The sequence below is a fragment of the Physeter macrocephalus genome, chromosome 4, assembly GCF_002837175.3.
Source record: "Physeter macrocephalus isolate SW-GA chromosome 4, ASM283717v5, whole genome shotgun sequence".
NCBI lineage: Eukaryota > Metazoa > Chordata > Mammalia > Artiodactyla > Physeteridae > Physeter > Physeter macrocephalus.
In genome coordinates, this window is record NC_041217.1 from 42407811 (window position 1) to 42422553 (window position 14743).

At 47.6% G+C, this 14743-nt stretch overlaps 1 protein-coding gene across 1 annotated transcript; it reads left to right on the plus strand.

Annotated features, from left to right (window-relative positions):
- The first annotated feature begins 422 nt into the window (after positions 1-422).
- On the plus strand, positions 423-14509 carry METTL13 (methyltransferase 13, eEF1A N-terminus and K55). Its single transcript, XM_007121944.1, has 8 exons — positions 423-869; positions 2183-2942; positions 4225-4424; positions 6067-6262; positions 8786-8953; positions 10259-10474; positions 12682-12813; positions 14028-14509. Exons 1-8 carry the CDS (start codon positions 717-719, stop codon positions 14300-14302), a joined length of 2100 nt encoding a protein of 699 aa, XP_007122006.1. The 5' UTR covers positions 423-716; the 3' UTR covers positions 14303-14509.
- Positions 14510-14743: the final 234 nt, after the last annotated feature.

Below are 14743 nucleotides of genomic sequence, written 5' to 3' on the forward strand. Positions count from 1 at the left end.
CCCCCTACTCCAGTGTGCCCACCGCCGTCAGCGCTCAGCCCTTATGTGGCTCGTGATCAGAATGAGAGCTCAGAGACGAAAGAAACAAACAGCCTGGGACCCGGGAGCTCTCTTCCAAGGCTGTAAAGCTCAGAGCTGAGAAGGGTGCCCCAGCTCGGTGCTCCGACTTAAGCCTGGGACCGCGACTGCCCAGCTCCCGCCCTGCCTCCGGCCCGGGGCCCCGCCCTGCCTCCGGCCCGGGGCCCCGCCCCTCTCCGCCCCGCTCCGGCTCACGTAAATAAAAACGCGGTTCCTGAGACGAAGCCGCCGGCGTGAGGCGAGCGCGTTGCAGCCAATGACGTGCCAGGACGAAAATCACTGACCAATGAGCTGCTGAGATGGTCTGGGCAGCCAACCAATCGCGAAGCCTCGCACCCGGATATGATTGCCGGTTCTGAAACCGAGCTCTGAAAAAGTGTGAGGGCCTCCTCTCATGGGTCTGGGGCTTTGGGATGGAACAGGGGGTGAGCGTTTATTAGGCTCAGTGCCTTGCGTGTGCGGTGGGCGTGTAAGGACCATCCCTTTGGGTTTTGAGTGGGGGACAGGTCAATGTGGCTGTTTGTCCGTGGAAAGAATTCCCGCTGCGGTGTCCCAGAACCAGCGCGTGGGGAAACCTCTCGGATGGTACCGCACACGGAGTAGGAGAGTCTTGAAGACGCAGCTCGAGCAGTGGGAATATGAATCTCTTACCTAAAAGCCCTAAGGAGTTTGGCTCCATTGACTATTGGGAGAAGTTCTTCCAGCAGCGGGGAAAGAAAGCTTTCGAGTGGTATGGAACCTACCTGGAACTGTGCGGGTTGCTGCACAAATATATCAAGCCCAGGGAAAAGGTAAGCGCGGCCTGGCAGCCCTGTGTGTGCCCTGGAAGGCAGGAACTGATCACAGAAATCCTGCACTTGGTAGACGGTGACAGGCGTGGGCGCCCTAAACGGGCCCATATTTTCAGGATTCCATGCAACATTCTAGCTAAAAGGTAATTACAAAGTATCCTTTTAAAGGTTTTCAGGTAACAGAGCTTCCACCCCCAGATCATTCTTGAATTAATAACCTCACTGGAAGAATGAGTGAGGTTAAGAATAACCTCACTTCTTTAGTAGTGCAATCTAGACATCTCCTCCTAGTGAGCAAAGTGTGCTTTTCTCTCACTGTGCATCCCCGTGGATCTGGCAGCACCCGTGGCTTTACTGATAAATGAATCTGTTATCAAATAGTTGTTGTGGGCCCACTGACTTTCAGGCACTGTGTTCGGCCCTTAAGCCACACAAGCATTAAGATGTAAATCCTGGGCCCATTCCAGAAGTGAAAAGTGCCAAGTACAGTAATAGGAGATTTGATAGAGGTGGAAGTAGGGAAGGAAGAAGGGTAGAAAACGAAGATTTGAGGAGGAAGCTTTAAGAGCCAAACCTTATGCTGGGTGCTGTGTGTGTGTGTGTTTGCTCAGTCATTGAGTTTTCATAATAAACCTTGAGGTGAGTGGTAATACACGAGTTCTACAGATGAGGAAACTGAGGCTCTGAGAGCCAGTTTCTTGCCCAATATCATACATGTAGTAAGTGGTCGTGTGGGGATTTAAGCTTAGATCCACCTAGCTCCAAAGCTTATGCACTTGTCATTGTACAATGTTTTTCCAGAGATGGTGATATCAGGGCAGAATTTTGAAGGATCAATGGGAGATTCCTCCACAGAGAGGGAGGCAACAACCTGTGTTTTAAGTTTGGCTTCAGAAAATAGCAGTGTCATGAGTTGGAGCCAAAGGCATGAGTGGAATAGGATTATGCCAGACCTAGGTTTTCAACAGTAAAACAAAGAGGAGATTTCAGTTATAACTACTGTATTTGGATTCTGTGACTTCCTATCAATTCTTGAATAATAAATTCTTGATTCAGAGAAAAGAACAACCCCAGTTAGTTTGTTTCTGCATAACTTGCATTGTTATAGCGGAATGTGGTTTGTTACTAGTGAGTTCTAACCAGTGGTGTTTCAAGATGGAGCCTAGAATCCACTTTGTAATGGTGCTCTCTCATGGCATAGCATCTTCGCCCTCCGAAAACATACAGCAGCCAGGGTGAGTCTTGATTCCTTGAAGTGTCTGAGGCTCATTCCTTTGCCTTGATCACCTCCATCTTGTTTTCTTTCCCCCTAGGTGTTGGTGATTGGGTGTGGTAACTCAGAGCTAAGCGAGCAGCTGTATGACGTGGGCTATCAGGATATAGTGAACATTGACATCAGTGAGGTCGTCATCAAGCAAATGAAGGAACGCAATGCCAGCCGACGGCCCCAGATGAGCTTCTTGAAGATGGACATGACACAGATGGAGTTTCCCGATGCCTCATTCCAGGTGGTGTTGGACAAGGGCACCCTGGACGCTGTCCTGACAGATGAGGAGGAGAAGACCCTGCAGCAGGTGGACAGGATGCTGGCTGAGGTTGGCCGTGTCCTGCAGGTGGGCGGTCGCTACCTCTGCATCTCCCTGGCTCAGGCTCACGTCCTGAAGAAAGCAGTGGGTCACTTCTCTCGGGAGGGGTGGATGGTGAGGGTGCACCAGGTGGCCAACAGCCAAGACCAGCTGTTGGAAGCAGAGCCTCGGTTCTCCCTGCCTGTCTTTGCCTTCATCATGACCAAGTTCAGGCCGGTCCCTGGCTCTGCCCTTCAGATCTTTGAGCTGTGTGCTCAGGAACAGGGCAAGCCTGTGCGGCTGGAGAGTGCCGAGCGGCTGGCTGAGGCGGTGCGGGAGCGGCAGCAGTATGCCTGGCTGTGCAGCCAGCTGTACCGCAAGGCCGGGCTGGGGAGTGTGTCTCTGGACTTGTGCAGTGGGGACACTGGGGAGCCACGCTACACCCTGCACGTGGTGGACAGCCCCACTGTGAAACCATCGCGGGACAGTCATTTTGCCATTTTCATCAGTGAGTTGGGATTGCTCCCTCTGTTCCCTGGAGGGGGCTGGCTTACAGGGGCTGGGGCTGGGGCTTTGGTGGATGGGTATGCCTTGGCTGGTTTTATCTTGCAGGGGGCGGTGCTTGAAGAGGTTAGACTGGCCAAGGCATGAGGAAGGGGGAACTGCCTGCTTGGATTTGAGGTTTATTTCTTCTCATCTTCCATTGCAAAGGCTTGAAGTAATATAGATACACTTCAGCAGGTCACGCATTTGTAGAGATGTTAGTCACTTTGTAACAAGGAGTAGTGGGGGCAACGGGGGAGTCCCAGCCTCGTAGCCTGTAAGCTGTATGACCTGGGGAAGTTTCTGTGCGTCTCTGCTGAATTTAGAGACAGTACAGAGTAGTAGCTAAAAAAGTGAGCTCTGGAGCCAGACTATTTAGTTTCCAGTCCTGGCTCAGTGGCTTCCTGGTGGTATTAGACAAGTTAGTGTTCTTTCTGTGCCTCAGTTTCTTCATCTATAAAGTGAGATCTTAACTGTGTAATTGCGAGAAGTGTAAAAGCTCTTTGAATGGTGCCTGGCACATGATAAGTTTTACAGATGTTAGTGTTATTATTGAAAAGGGTAAATGATACCAGATTCACCTTAGTAATGATCAAAAGAGGTAGTATGAGGAAATGCTTTCACAAGTAGAATATTCTAGACAAACGTGAGGTGGTGATACATCATGCTGGTAATTTGTTTCCTGACATCGAATCCATTTTTCCAAGTATTTCCTTATCCTAACTGTGCACCTGTGAGAACTAATAGCACAGCAGATACGAGCATGGAGTCTGGGGCTGGACTGCCTGGGGCTGAGCCCTAGCTTCGCCAGTTACAAGCTGTGTGAACTTGGGCAAATAATGTAACTTCTGTGTCTTAATTTCCTCATTTATAAAATGGGAATAATAATAATACTCCCTGCATCTTGGGCTATTGTGAGGATTTGATTAGTTTCTGTTTGTGAACTGCTTGGAATAATGCCTGGCATGTAAGAAGTGTTAGCATTATTGCTATTTTTCTTGCACTAGGTACTTGCCTCCCCCCCCTTACATACACGCTCACACTTCTTTTCCACGCTGGGTCCTGCCATGGGTGTGATGGCAGCTTTGCTGTGGACATTGTTGACTGGGGATTGATAGCTCCTCAGTAGGTCACAGTTGGAAGGGTTGCTGGGCTTGGGTAGGGGCTGGCTCTCTGCCACGTGGGGCATACTGGTTGTGGGCTTGAACTTTTCCCAGGACTCCCTGTCAACAAATGCCTCTTTCCAGTCCCCCAGGGTCGGGAGACCGAGTGGCTCTTTGGCATGGAAGAGGGCCGGAAGCAGCTGGCAGCCAGCGCGGGCTTCAGGAGGCTGATCACAGTGGCCCTTCACCGAGGTCAGCAGTACGAAGGCATGGACAGCATCCAGGCCGAGCTGTCGGCCAGAGTCATGGAGCTGGCCCCAGCCGGGATGCCCGCCCAGCAGCAGGTAACAGAGCTTTGGTAGAAGCTTTCAGGGTCTCTGGAGAAGTCATATTAGTAGCCAGGAAGGCAGAGGGTATCTTGTCAGAAGCTAGGACTAGGGTCTGTGACCCTAGTCTGTTCCTGGAGGGCATGTCAGCAACTAAGAGCTAAGTGAGCAAAAGTTATGTCCCAGGCAGTGTGTGGAAGGTGAGCAGTTGCCCTTATTGAGACCCCCAGTAGCATCTGTGCCTGTGGGGCCACTCGGATGGCATGAAGGAAGTGCTCTCCACCTTGCAGGCTCCAGCTCTGCACACTGCAGCTTACTCAGGCTGTATTTCTCCTAACTCACTTTGCGCAGGATTTCCTTGGCCATTTTGCTTTTTAGAACCATCATTATGTGAGGTAGAATGGGAAAGGGCCAAAACAGCTCAGCGTAATTTTCAGGATATTAACATTGCTGGTCTGATGTTCCACTGGGAAGGAAACTGAAGGTTTTTGCCAAAATGGTGATATGGTATTATCAGTTGATGCCATCTGTCTTATACTATCCTGGTCACAAGACAGGGTAGTTGATAGGTGACTTTATTGCAAGGCATTTATAGAAAGGAGTTTATCCTTCTTGATAGATGGGAAAGACAAGGTACCTGGAAGCTTGATGCTGTAGTAACAGCACTGAAAAGAAGAACCCAGGCTCTTAGGTTCCCAGCCTGTGGTTCTGCCCACTAGGCTGGCTTGTGCTTACAGATGAATATGTATTTGATGCTTTCTGGAAGACTTTGGGGTTGGTGTCCCATCAGAGAGACCCAGATCCTGTGGGGAGGTTCATTTGTGACTTTCTCTCAACAGTGCCTACATCTCTGCAAAGTCAGGAGTCCCTCATGATTATTAAATACTCTTGTAAGTCTTTAAAAAGAAATAAATGTGAAAATTGTGAAGGGAGTGGAAAAGTTTAGGGGGAAAATGTATTTTTTCCTCCTAATTATTTTTTTTTTTTTGCGGTACACGGGCCTCTCACTGTTGCGGCCTCTCCCGTTGCGGAGCACAGGCTCCGGACGCGCAGGCTCAGCGGCCATGGCGTGGGATCTTCCCGGACCGGGGCACGAACCCGCGTCCCCTGCATCAGCAGGCGGACTCTCAACCACTGCGCCACCAGGGAAGCCCTTTCCTCCTAATTTTTTCTTCTGTATAGAAGAATGCAGAAAAAAGTTGAGAATAACTGGGGGAGGGGAGACACTTCGCCAAATTTGGAGTGGTTGCTTTCCCCATGGATTTTGATATCTTGATCCCTATTCAGATTCCTTCTCTCATGATTCTAGTCCCTTCGTGAGGCTTCCTTCTAGCTTTCATTGTCTTGGACTATTGAAAGTCCTTTTAAGGATTACTGTTGAGAAACTCATATTTTTCTTGTGGAGAACCAACTGCATTTCACGAATGGTTTGGGGAATCTTTTGTTGTTCAGTTGGTTTTCAAAAAGGTCAGTTAAACCTTTTGAGATCTAGTCAAACGCCCCAGAAGAGTACTTTAACAAAATGGCGAATCTTCGGAGTTGTTGCAGCTCAGAACCTTGGTGTGGGGATTCTTCACATACACACAAAGGGAAGGGATTATAATTTCTCGTATTTCTCAGTTGAGCTGGTGTTGTCACCACATCTCTGCTGTTCCTTCAGGTACCCTTCCTGTCTGTGGGTGGGGACATCGGGGTCCGGACTGTTCAGCACCAAGACTGCAGCCCTTTGAGTGGCGACTACGTCATCGAGGATGTGCAAGGGGATGACAAGCGCTACTTTCGGCGGCTGATCTTCCTCAGCAACAGGAACGTGGTGCAGTCAGAAGCCAGGCTGCTGAAGGATGTGTCTCACCGAGGTGAGGCGTCGTGGGCACAGTGGTGGGGCTACCACCGTGGTATGGACAGTTTGGGGTGGTCAGAAAGACCTGGGAGCTTGGCGGACCTGTAGGACAGACCCGGATACCTGTGACCAGAGGCACACGGCTCTGTGGGTTGTCCTCTTATCATCTGGGCTCTTAGGGTGTGAGCGGCGATGAACAGAAGGGAGGTCGATGTTCTGTTCTTGAGCAAAGCCCGACTCTGCAGTGATAAGGAGCAGGGGTGGTGGTTTACCAGACAAATGTGATTAATCACTTTAATGCCTGCAGTTCAAAGACCACGTGTTTTACAAGTTGCTCCATATACGTCTGTATATTAATTCAGTAGGCCTGCCCTCCTCCATGGGGCCACCTCCTAGCACCTGTTTTAGAGGGTTGTACAGTGGGTGGGTGCCCTAGAGGTCACCTAGTCTGGTAGAACTTTCTGCGGTGAAGGAAATGTTTAATACCCAGTTAGCTGCCCAGGGTGGCAGCCATGAACCATATGTGGCTACCGAGCACTAGGGACATCGCTGGTGTGACTAAGGAACTGACTCTTTAATCTTTTTTGATTCTGATGAACTTACATTTAAATTTAAATGGCCACAAGTGGCCCATGGCTACAGGCTTTGACAGGGTAGATCTCAATCACGTTCTCTCTTTTTTTAAAATTAATTAATTAATTAATTAATTTTTGGCTGCGTCGGGTCTTCGTTGCTGCACGCGGGCTTTCTCTAGCTGTGGCAAGCTGGGGCTACTCTTCGTTGTGGTGCCTGGGCTTCTCATTGTGGTGGCCTCTCTTGTTGCACAGCACGGGCTCTAGGTGCGCAGGTTTCAATAGTTGTGGCTCGCGGGCTCAGTAGTTGTGGCTCACGGGCTCTAGAGTGCAGGCTCAGTAGTTGTGGCACATGGGCTTAGTTGCTCTGTGGCATGTAGGATCTTCCCGGACCAGGGCCTGAACCCGTGTCCCCTGCATTGCCAGCCGGATTCTTAACCACTGCGCCACCAGGGAAGCCCCCCACCATGTTCTCTTTTAAGTGGTCTCCCAGGTGCTGCTCAGAAACACCCACTAATGGGGAGAGCAATCGTTTGTTTATTTTCTCAGGGCATTATATGTTTGTATTATAAAAGTAATACTTAATCATTGTAATCAATCACAGATCACACGTATAGCATAGCAAAATATTCCTCCCCACCCCTTCTCCGGTATAACTTCCCTTTAGAGGCACAGAGAGTCAGGCTTTGGAATCTGAAATTGGCTCTGCTGATTGCCAGTCATTCCCTTTGCCTGATGATGCTGTCCTGTTGGCAAGGCCATCTGGAAGGAGGGTGAAAAGAGAGAATTCAGAACCTCTTGAGGTCATGGGTTTGCCCACAGCTCAGGATCAGGTTATTCTCAGCAGGATGGTCTCCTCTTGAGGGGTGTCCCCTGGTCATGTGCACCCATATTTGTTGGGTTCCTGTGCTGTCATTGGGTCACTTGGGCTGCAGGTTGGTTCAGTTTCATCTCACTGAAAGCTCAGTAAAAGTGCTTCAAAGGACATTTTGCCCTCCAATTTGGGTTTTGCTTTTTTCCCCCACTGTTGTCAAGCTTTCTTAGTATCACTTAATTCTTATGGGAATGCCTTCCCTCCTGGAAGTATTGGTGAGCAAGAAGGAGAATGTGTGAAAAAGCAATTTAACGTCTCTGAAAAGCACGCTGCCACTTACATTTCAGTGCCCAATGGTGCAGTTGGTCCCTAGGAAAACCCCAGAGCCATCTGTTCACTCTATCCTGGAGCAGTTGAGGGAGAGTAGAGAGGCCTTTTGTACGATTTCCCCCCTTCTGTGAACATTTGTGATGTCCTTGTCCAGTGAGGTGGTATGAATTACTGTCTGTGTGATGCAGTAGAAAGATGATAGCTGCTGCAGACAGGTAGTCCCAGGTTCAAATCCTGGCTGCATTGCCTACTGATTTGGGCCTAATTAATAACTCTTCAGAGCTTCAGTTTTTCCATCTGCCAAGAATTGGAATAAAAACATTGATAGAGGGTTGTTTCAAAGCTACAAGAATAAAAGTCCTAGTATAGTAATCGGCATAGAGGAGGTAGTTGGAAACTAAGTCCTTTTTCCCCTAAAAGAACTGATGAATAAACTTCTCACCTGTTAGTGGCTTTATATTTCCCAGAGGAGAGGTACTAGTACTCCTCACTTGAGTTTTCCCAATGTTCTGAGTTTGGGGGTGTTTCTTTGCCACTTCCCTTTTCTGACTCTCTGGTGTATGTTAAATGTTTAACAACCGTCTCTTTGGGGAAAAAAGCCATAATATGCACTGTTTGCCAATTTCTGTGGCATAAAAATGGCCACCATGGCCAGATTTCAAGCCACCAACATGTCAACCAGTTCACAAAATTCCTGCATATTTCACAGTTGGGTTCTCAAGTCTCATCAAACCAGTTGCAGCATACTGCTGCTGGTGTGCCTTACTTTCCAAGGAGTAGTGTACCACGCATATGACTTCATTCATCTCTTCCTGTGATCTAGCCCAGAAGAAACGGAAAAAGGACAGGAAGAAGCAGCGGCCTGCTGATACTCCAGAGGACCTCCCTGCAGCTCCGGGGCAGTCCATTGATAAGAGTTACCTGTGCTGTGAACACCACAAAGCCATGATTGCCGGCCTTGCCCTGCTGAGAAACCCGGAGCTGCTCCTAGGTGAGGGGGTCGCCACTGCCTTCCACAGGAGGGAACATGTAAGATTACAGAGGTAATCAGTGTCAGCTGCCTTGCAGTTTAAGAACCATGATTATAGACCAACAGATGCACATATAGTCATGTCTTTCTTATTCCCAACCATCTTCTACATTCATGAACATCCAAATAACTGTTCCTTCAAACTCACATTCTTTGAAACAGCTACATGTGCTGATACCTAAATTTTTTTCCTCTATTCATTTATTTTAAAAATCAGTGTAAAATAAACTATACTCAGTTTAAAAAGTTAATGTATAAAATATTCAGTGAGATCTGTAAAGTATACAGATCTTAAGTTGTTCAGCTTGATGAATTTTTGCACATGCATTTACCCATGTAACCAGATGGAATATTTAAAAATCACGTCTCCGGAGAAATATACCTGTGCACTTTAGGAGAATTTCTGGCGTTTCAGTGATGCATTATTTGAGTACTAGATGAAATTCTATCTTGAATTTCTACTTAAAAAAAAAACCATAGTATAGATAGTACAGTCATAGCCTTATCACTAATAATAGGTTTGGATCTGACCACAGTAGCAAAAATGTTCAAGATTCTGTCTACTCTTGTAACTGTCTTCACCTAAAGTCCCTAAGTATGTCTAATTGGAACATGCTGTACATTTGATCTATCTTGGTGTTGATGTATGTCCCTAGAGTCTCAGTTCTCCCGTTTAATCCTCAGGCTCTGTCTCCTTTTGGTGATTCTTTCTTGTTTCTTACCTTCCTTTCCTCCCCTGTGGTTGCTGTGGTTTTTCTGTGCTTGTGTGTAGGATTTGGGCCTTTGTTTTCCTGTGGTTTCTGGAACTTGGGTGGATTGCCCTCACTTGGTGGCTGTGTCTGAGAAGGCAGTGTGGCCTTTGAGTTGAAAGCTGAGCAGAGGGCATCACATCTACACTCCCTGTGATCATAAACAAGGTGCTGGCCATTGTCCCTCCCGTTTCCTAGAGGGGTTTAATAATGCTTATGGTGGGGGTTATTGCTATAATGTCAGCTGAGTGCTTTGGGATCTTTAAGGGGCCATAATAATAATACACTGGTTCATCTTCTGGATCTAGTAAAGGAAGGATTGTGAGGCCAGGGTTGAGTTTTCAGATGTTAAATTGACTCCCGAGTTTCTAGAAAGAGACAAGGGAGGCCAGGTCTCTAAATCTTGTTTCCCCTGGGCAAAACCAACAATCTGACTCCCTCTTTTGCCCTCCCCAAGTGTGGTACAAAACTTTACAGTGAGCAGGTGGTAAAACGATGCTTTTATTCTTTATTACAGAGACCCCACTGGGATTGTTGGTGGTAGGCCTGGGTGGGGGCAGCCTCCCCCTTTTTGTCCACGATCATTTCCCAAAGTCCTGCATCGATGCTGTGGAGATCGACCCCTCCATGTTGCAAGTGGCCACTCAGTGGTTTGGCTTCTCCCAGAGCGACCGTATGAAGGTCCACATCGCGGATGGCCTGGACTATATTACCAGCCTGGCAGCAGAAGAAGGTACTGCTATTGGAGAGTTTGGAGGGGTGTTGAGGGAGGATTGATCCAAGGTTGTCAGGCCTGCAAGGGCCTCTAGAACTCATCTCTGAGAGGGCAGCATCAGCATCATCCCAGTCTTTCACCAGTTCTTTTGTTCATTCATTTGCTGACAGTTATTCAATAAATATAGGGTGTCAACCACATGCTCAGTACTCTTAGGGGTTGGGCTATGGCAACAAGCAAAACAGACCATTTGCTGCCCTAATGACGCTAACAAACGAGTGGGCTTCCCTTCTGAATCTCTTCTGACCCTGTAACCTTGCCACTTTCTCATCATCCCAAGAAACCCAGAATCTGTATCTGAGTGAGGAAAAGGGGAAGAAACGTTGGGGGTATGTGTTGGGAAGTTGTTTTGCAAATCTTTCAGCTACAGGTGAAGCCAGAAACAGAGCAAAACAGCGTTCATGTAGGTGAGTGGTTCTAAACCTCAGGGACAATGTCCGCAGGCACTTTTTTGTTGTAACCATTAGGTACGGGTGTTTCTGGCATCTAGTGGGTAGAGACCAAGGATGCTGCTCAACATCCTACAATGCACAGGACAGCCACTGATGATAAGAATTATCTAGCCCAAATGTCAATAGTGCCGAGGTTAAACCATGATGCAGGTGTTAGTGGGAATTCCAGTAGCCCTGCTGCTACTGGAATTAAGGCTCCATTTTGCTATAATAATTTGTACCCCAGACTTGGACAAAAGGCATAGTAATGTTTTACAATAGCTCCCCTGATCCTTCTGCAGCTTAATATGTAGGCTTCTGATGACTGATGCTTTGAAGAACATGAGCCCCTCAGGGAGAAGTCAGTTAGGTTGGTTCAGTCCTACGTGAACCTGGGGAGCCCAGGCCACACACCCTTCCCGGTCTGCTCATTCTATAATAGATGCTCTGGTTCTCGCTGGGTTAGAGTATCTTCCAGGAAGGGTGTGGCAAAAGGGGATGCCTGGGGTAAGTGTTTTGGTGCTGGGATGGACAGATGCTGTCTTATGTAATTGCGAACTGAACTTAACTCTATCAGAGTTTCACAGGTTCACTCTCTGAGGCTGGGACCAGTCTGGGGGCCCAGGGCTGATACATGTGAAGCACTTAAAACAATGCCAGGCACATGGTAGGTACTCAATCTATGATGTGCTGCTGTTGTTATTACCTCTAAGTCAGTTTTGAACAGCCCTGGCCTTCGTCTTAACAACAACCTTTCGGATTGTTGGAGGGCTCAGTGCCACAAATATGGGCCTTGGTTGTCCTTGGACTTTGATGAGCCAACATGTTCTGCTCTTGAAGAAACCAAAATCAGATCTGTGCTATGAACAGTGATGGACCTGCTGTAGTCCTAAGTAAATACGTATTTATTGAATAATCATTAGCACTGTCTCAAAGTTTGCCCAAAACAAATCATTAGTATCGCAGGCCTACCCCTTGTAAAAACTAACATTATAGTAAGGAGTGGATCAGATTCATGGTCAGTTCTTTCTCACCCATTGAGCTAAAGCAGTTCTTTCTTGAGTCAGTAATTGTTCAAGCAGCTAGAAAAGATAGGCTAACTGTAATTTGAGAACATTTTCTCCTAGGAGGCAACATATGCTGTTTCCAGAGTTAAGTTAAAGTTACCATTTGCAGGGTCAGCCCTTAAAGGCAGAGGCAGCTGCTTTGTCTAGATCAGCGGTTCTCAACTCTGACTGTATTTCGAATCACCTGGGGAGCTTAAGAAAAGTACACCAGAGGCTTCCCATCTCCCCTCCCATCTGTTCCTTGCCACCCCAGGGTTTTAACTCTGTTGGTTAGGAGTGGAGCCCAGGTTCTCTGAATCTTTAGAATTTTCCCATTTGACTCTAATGTTCTCTCAGGATTGAAAATCACTGGTATAGATGGACTCTTAACCAAGCAGTAATCCTGCTGGAGTGGACCCCAGTACTGTGTGTCTGTGGAAAGGGCTTTAAAGTGTGGGGGAAGATGATGAGATGAAGGCCCCATCTTAGACGTGGAGTACTCACAGCAGAACGCTGATGACGTGCCTCCTCTGGACTGTGACATTAGCGCCCTTGTAAGCAAACCACATCCTCCAGGCCATCCTTCTGACTTAGCCACCTGTGCCCACCACAGGTCACACAGGAGATGTGGAGGAGTGTAAATGGTGTTATTTTATCCAGCAAAGACTCGTTTGCTTCTCTTTCCCAGCACGACCTCACTACGATGTCATAATGTTTGATGTGGACAGTAAGGACCCAACCCTGGGAATGAGTTGTCCACCCCCAGCGTTTGTGGCCCAGCCTTTCCTGCAGAAGGTCAAAAGCATCTTGACTCCTGAAGGTATGAAGAACAGAAGGTTGGGGAGGGAGAAGGGATGGGCCCTTTAAGGAAATTTTTCTTTTAAATGAAAAATGCACGTATCATAAGTGTACCTTGATCAGTTTCCCCAAATTGAACATTCATTAACCAGCACCAAACACCGAACATTTCAGTGCCCCGCAAGTCCACCTCTTACCTCCTTTCAGTAACTTGTCCTCTCAAGGATAACCACTATCTTCACTTCTGTCAGCACAGCTTAGTTTTGCCCATACGGAATGTTCTCTGTCTCTTTCACTCAGCATGATGTTTGTGAGATTCACCCATAGTGTTGTGTTGACACTGGGTGATACACAATTTATTTCTCCATTCTGCTTTTGGCATTTGGGTTGTTTCCTGTTTGGCGCTTTTATAAGAAGTGTTGCCATTAACGTTCTAATAGATGCCTTTTGGTGAAATGTGTGTGCAGGTCTGTTGGGCATAGATGTAGGGCTGTAATTGCTGGATCACAGATTATGCATATGTTCAGTTTTTGTAGATGCTGCCACACAGTTACAAAGTAGTCGTAGCAGATCACATCCCCACCAGCATGGTGGCGCTAGTGACCATTTGAATTCTTCCCACATGCCCTGGACTGGGCAGTATGGGATTTCATCTTCATTAGCAGCCTGTTTTCAGATGAGGAAACTGAGGTAGAGACTTGCCAAGGTGACACAAGATAAGAGCTAGGGCTGCAACCCTGATCCTTGTGACTTGAAAGCTGGAGCTCTTAATCCTTATGTTCACTGCCTCCCAGGTATTTTGATTTGGCTAAGGTACTGTGGTGAACAGAGTTGATTTAGAACCCTTAATTGTCACAAGTGAAGGCATGTGATATATATGTCAAGAACATAATCTCTCTGTGGAATTGCTACATTCTTACTTGGGGGTATTAATTACTTCTTTCTCAAAGCAATCCTTTGTGAAACTGAAGCATGGAGAATGGTAACATTTGTTAGCAGCACAAAAGAGCAAGAAATTAGCTTGAAGTTTTCTCATGGTTCAAGCATCCCCCATGCTTTTCTCTTCCTGCCTTTGTATGCTGTGTGTTCTCTGCAAAGTCACTGCCGCTGTAGGTGTGTTCCTTGGTCCACCAGCCTCCCTGGGGCAGGAATGGCTATATTCCTCAGAACTGAACCTTGTCTCCAACGTGTACCCTGAACCACAGTCATTCTGACCCTTTCCTCCCCACCCTACAGGTGTCTTTATCCTCAACCTCGTGTGCCGAGACCTAGCGCTAAAGGACTCAGTGCTGGCTGGGCTCAAGGCGGTGTTCCCCCTCCTGTATGTCCGGCGAATTGAGGGTGAAGTAAATGAGATCCTGTTCTGTCAGCTGCACGCTGAGCGGAAACTTGCCACGCCAGAGCTGCTGGAAATGGCTCAGGCCTTGGAGCAAAACCTGAGGAAGCCTGGAAAGGGCTGGGACGACACGTACGTCCTGTCAGACATGCTCAAAACTGTGAAGATCGTGTGATTGTCAGGACCAGGCAGTCCTCTCAGCTTCCTGCCAGACTGACCTTGGGCTCCTGGCCTACCAGAGATTGAAGAAATATAATGCACAATACTTTTTGAGCCTTGTATTTTTCTTAGTTTCATACTCACCTGCATGCGACCTCCAGCTTGGTGAGGTTGCCTGAAGATCGGGGAAAATAAAAAAGTCCTTTCCATCCTGTCTTCTTCAGTACTGCTTGGGTTGATTGCCTTTGCTTCCTTTACTGTGTCCTTGAGTAGGAGTCCCTGCTGGAGCCCCCATCAGGTGTGATGCCTTAACAAGCATGCCCCAAGCTCCTTAGGACTGGAGACAATCAAACGTGATTGCTGGTTTGCTTTGCTTTCTCCTCTTGGTCCAAAAGGAACAATCTCAAGTGAGATAGCAAAACATTCTGTGCCAAAAGACTATAAATAGAGTAGGATC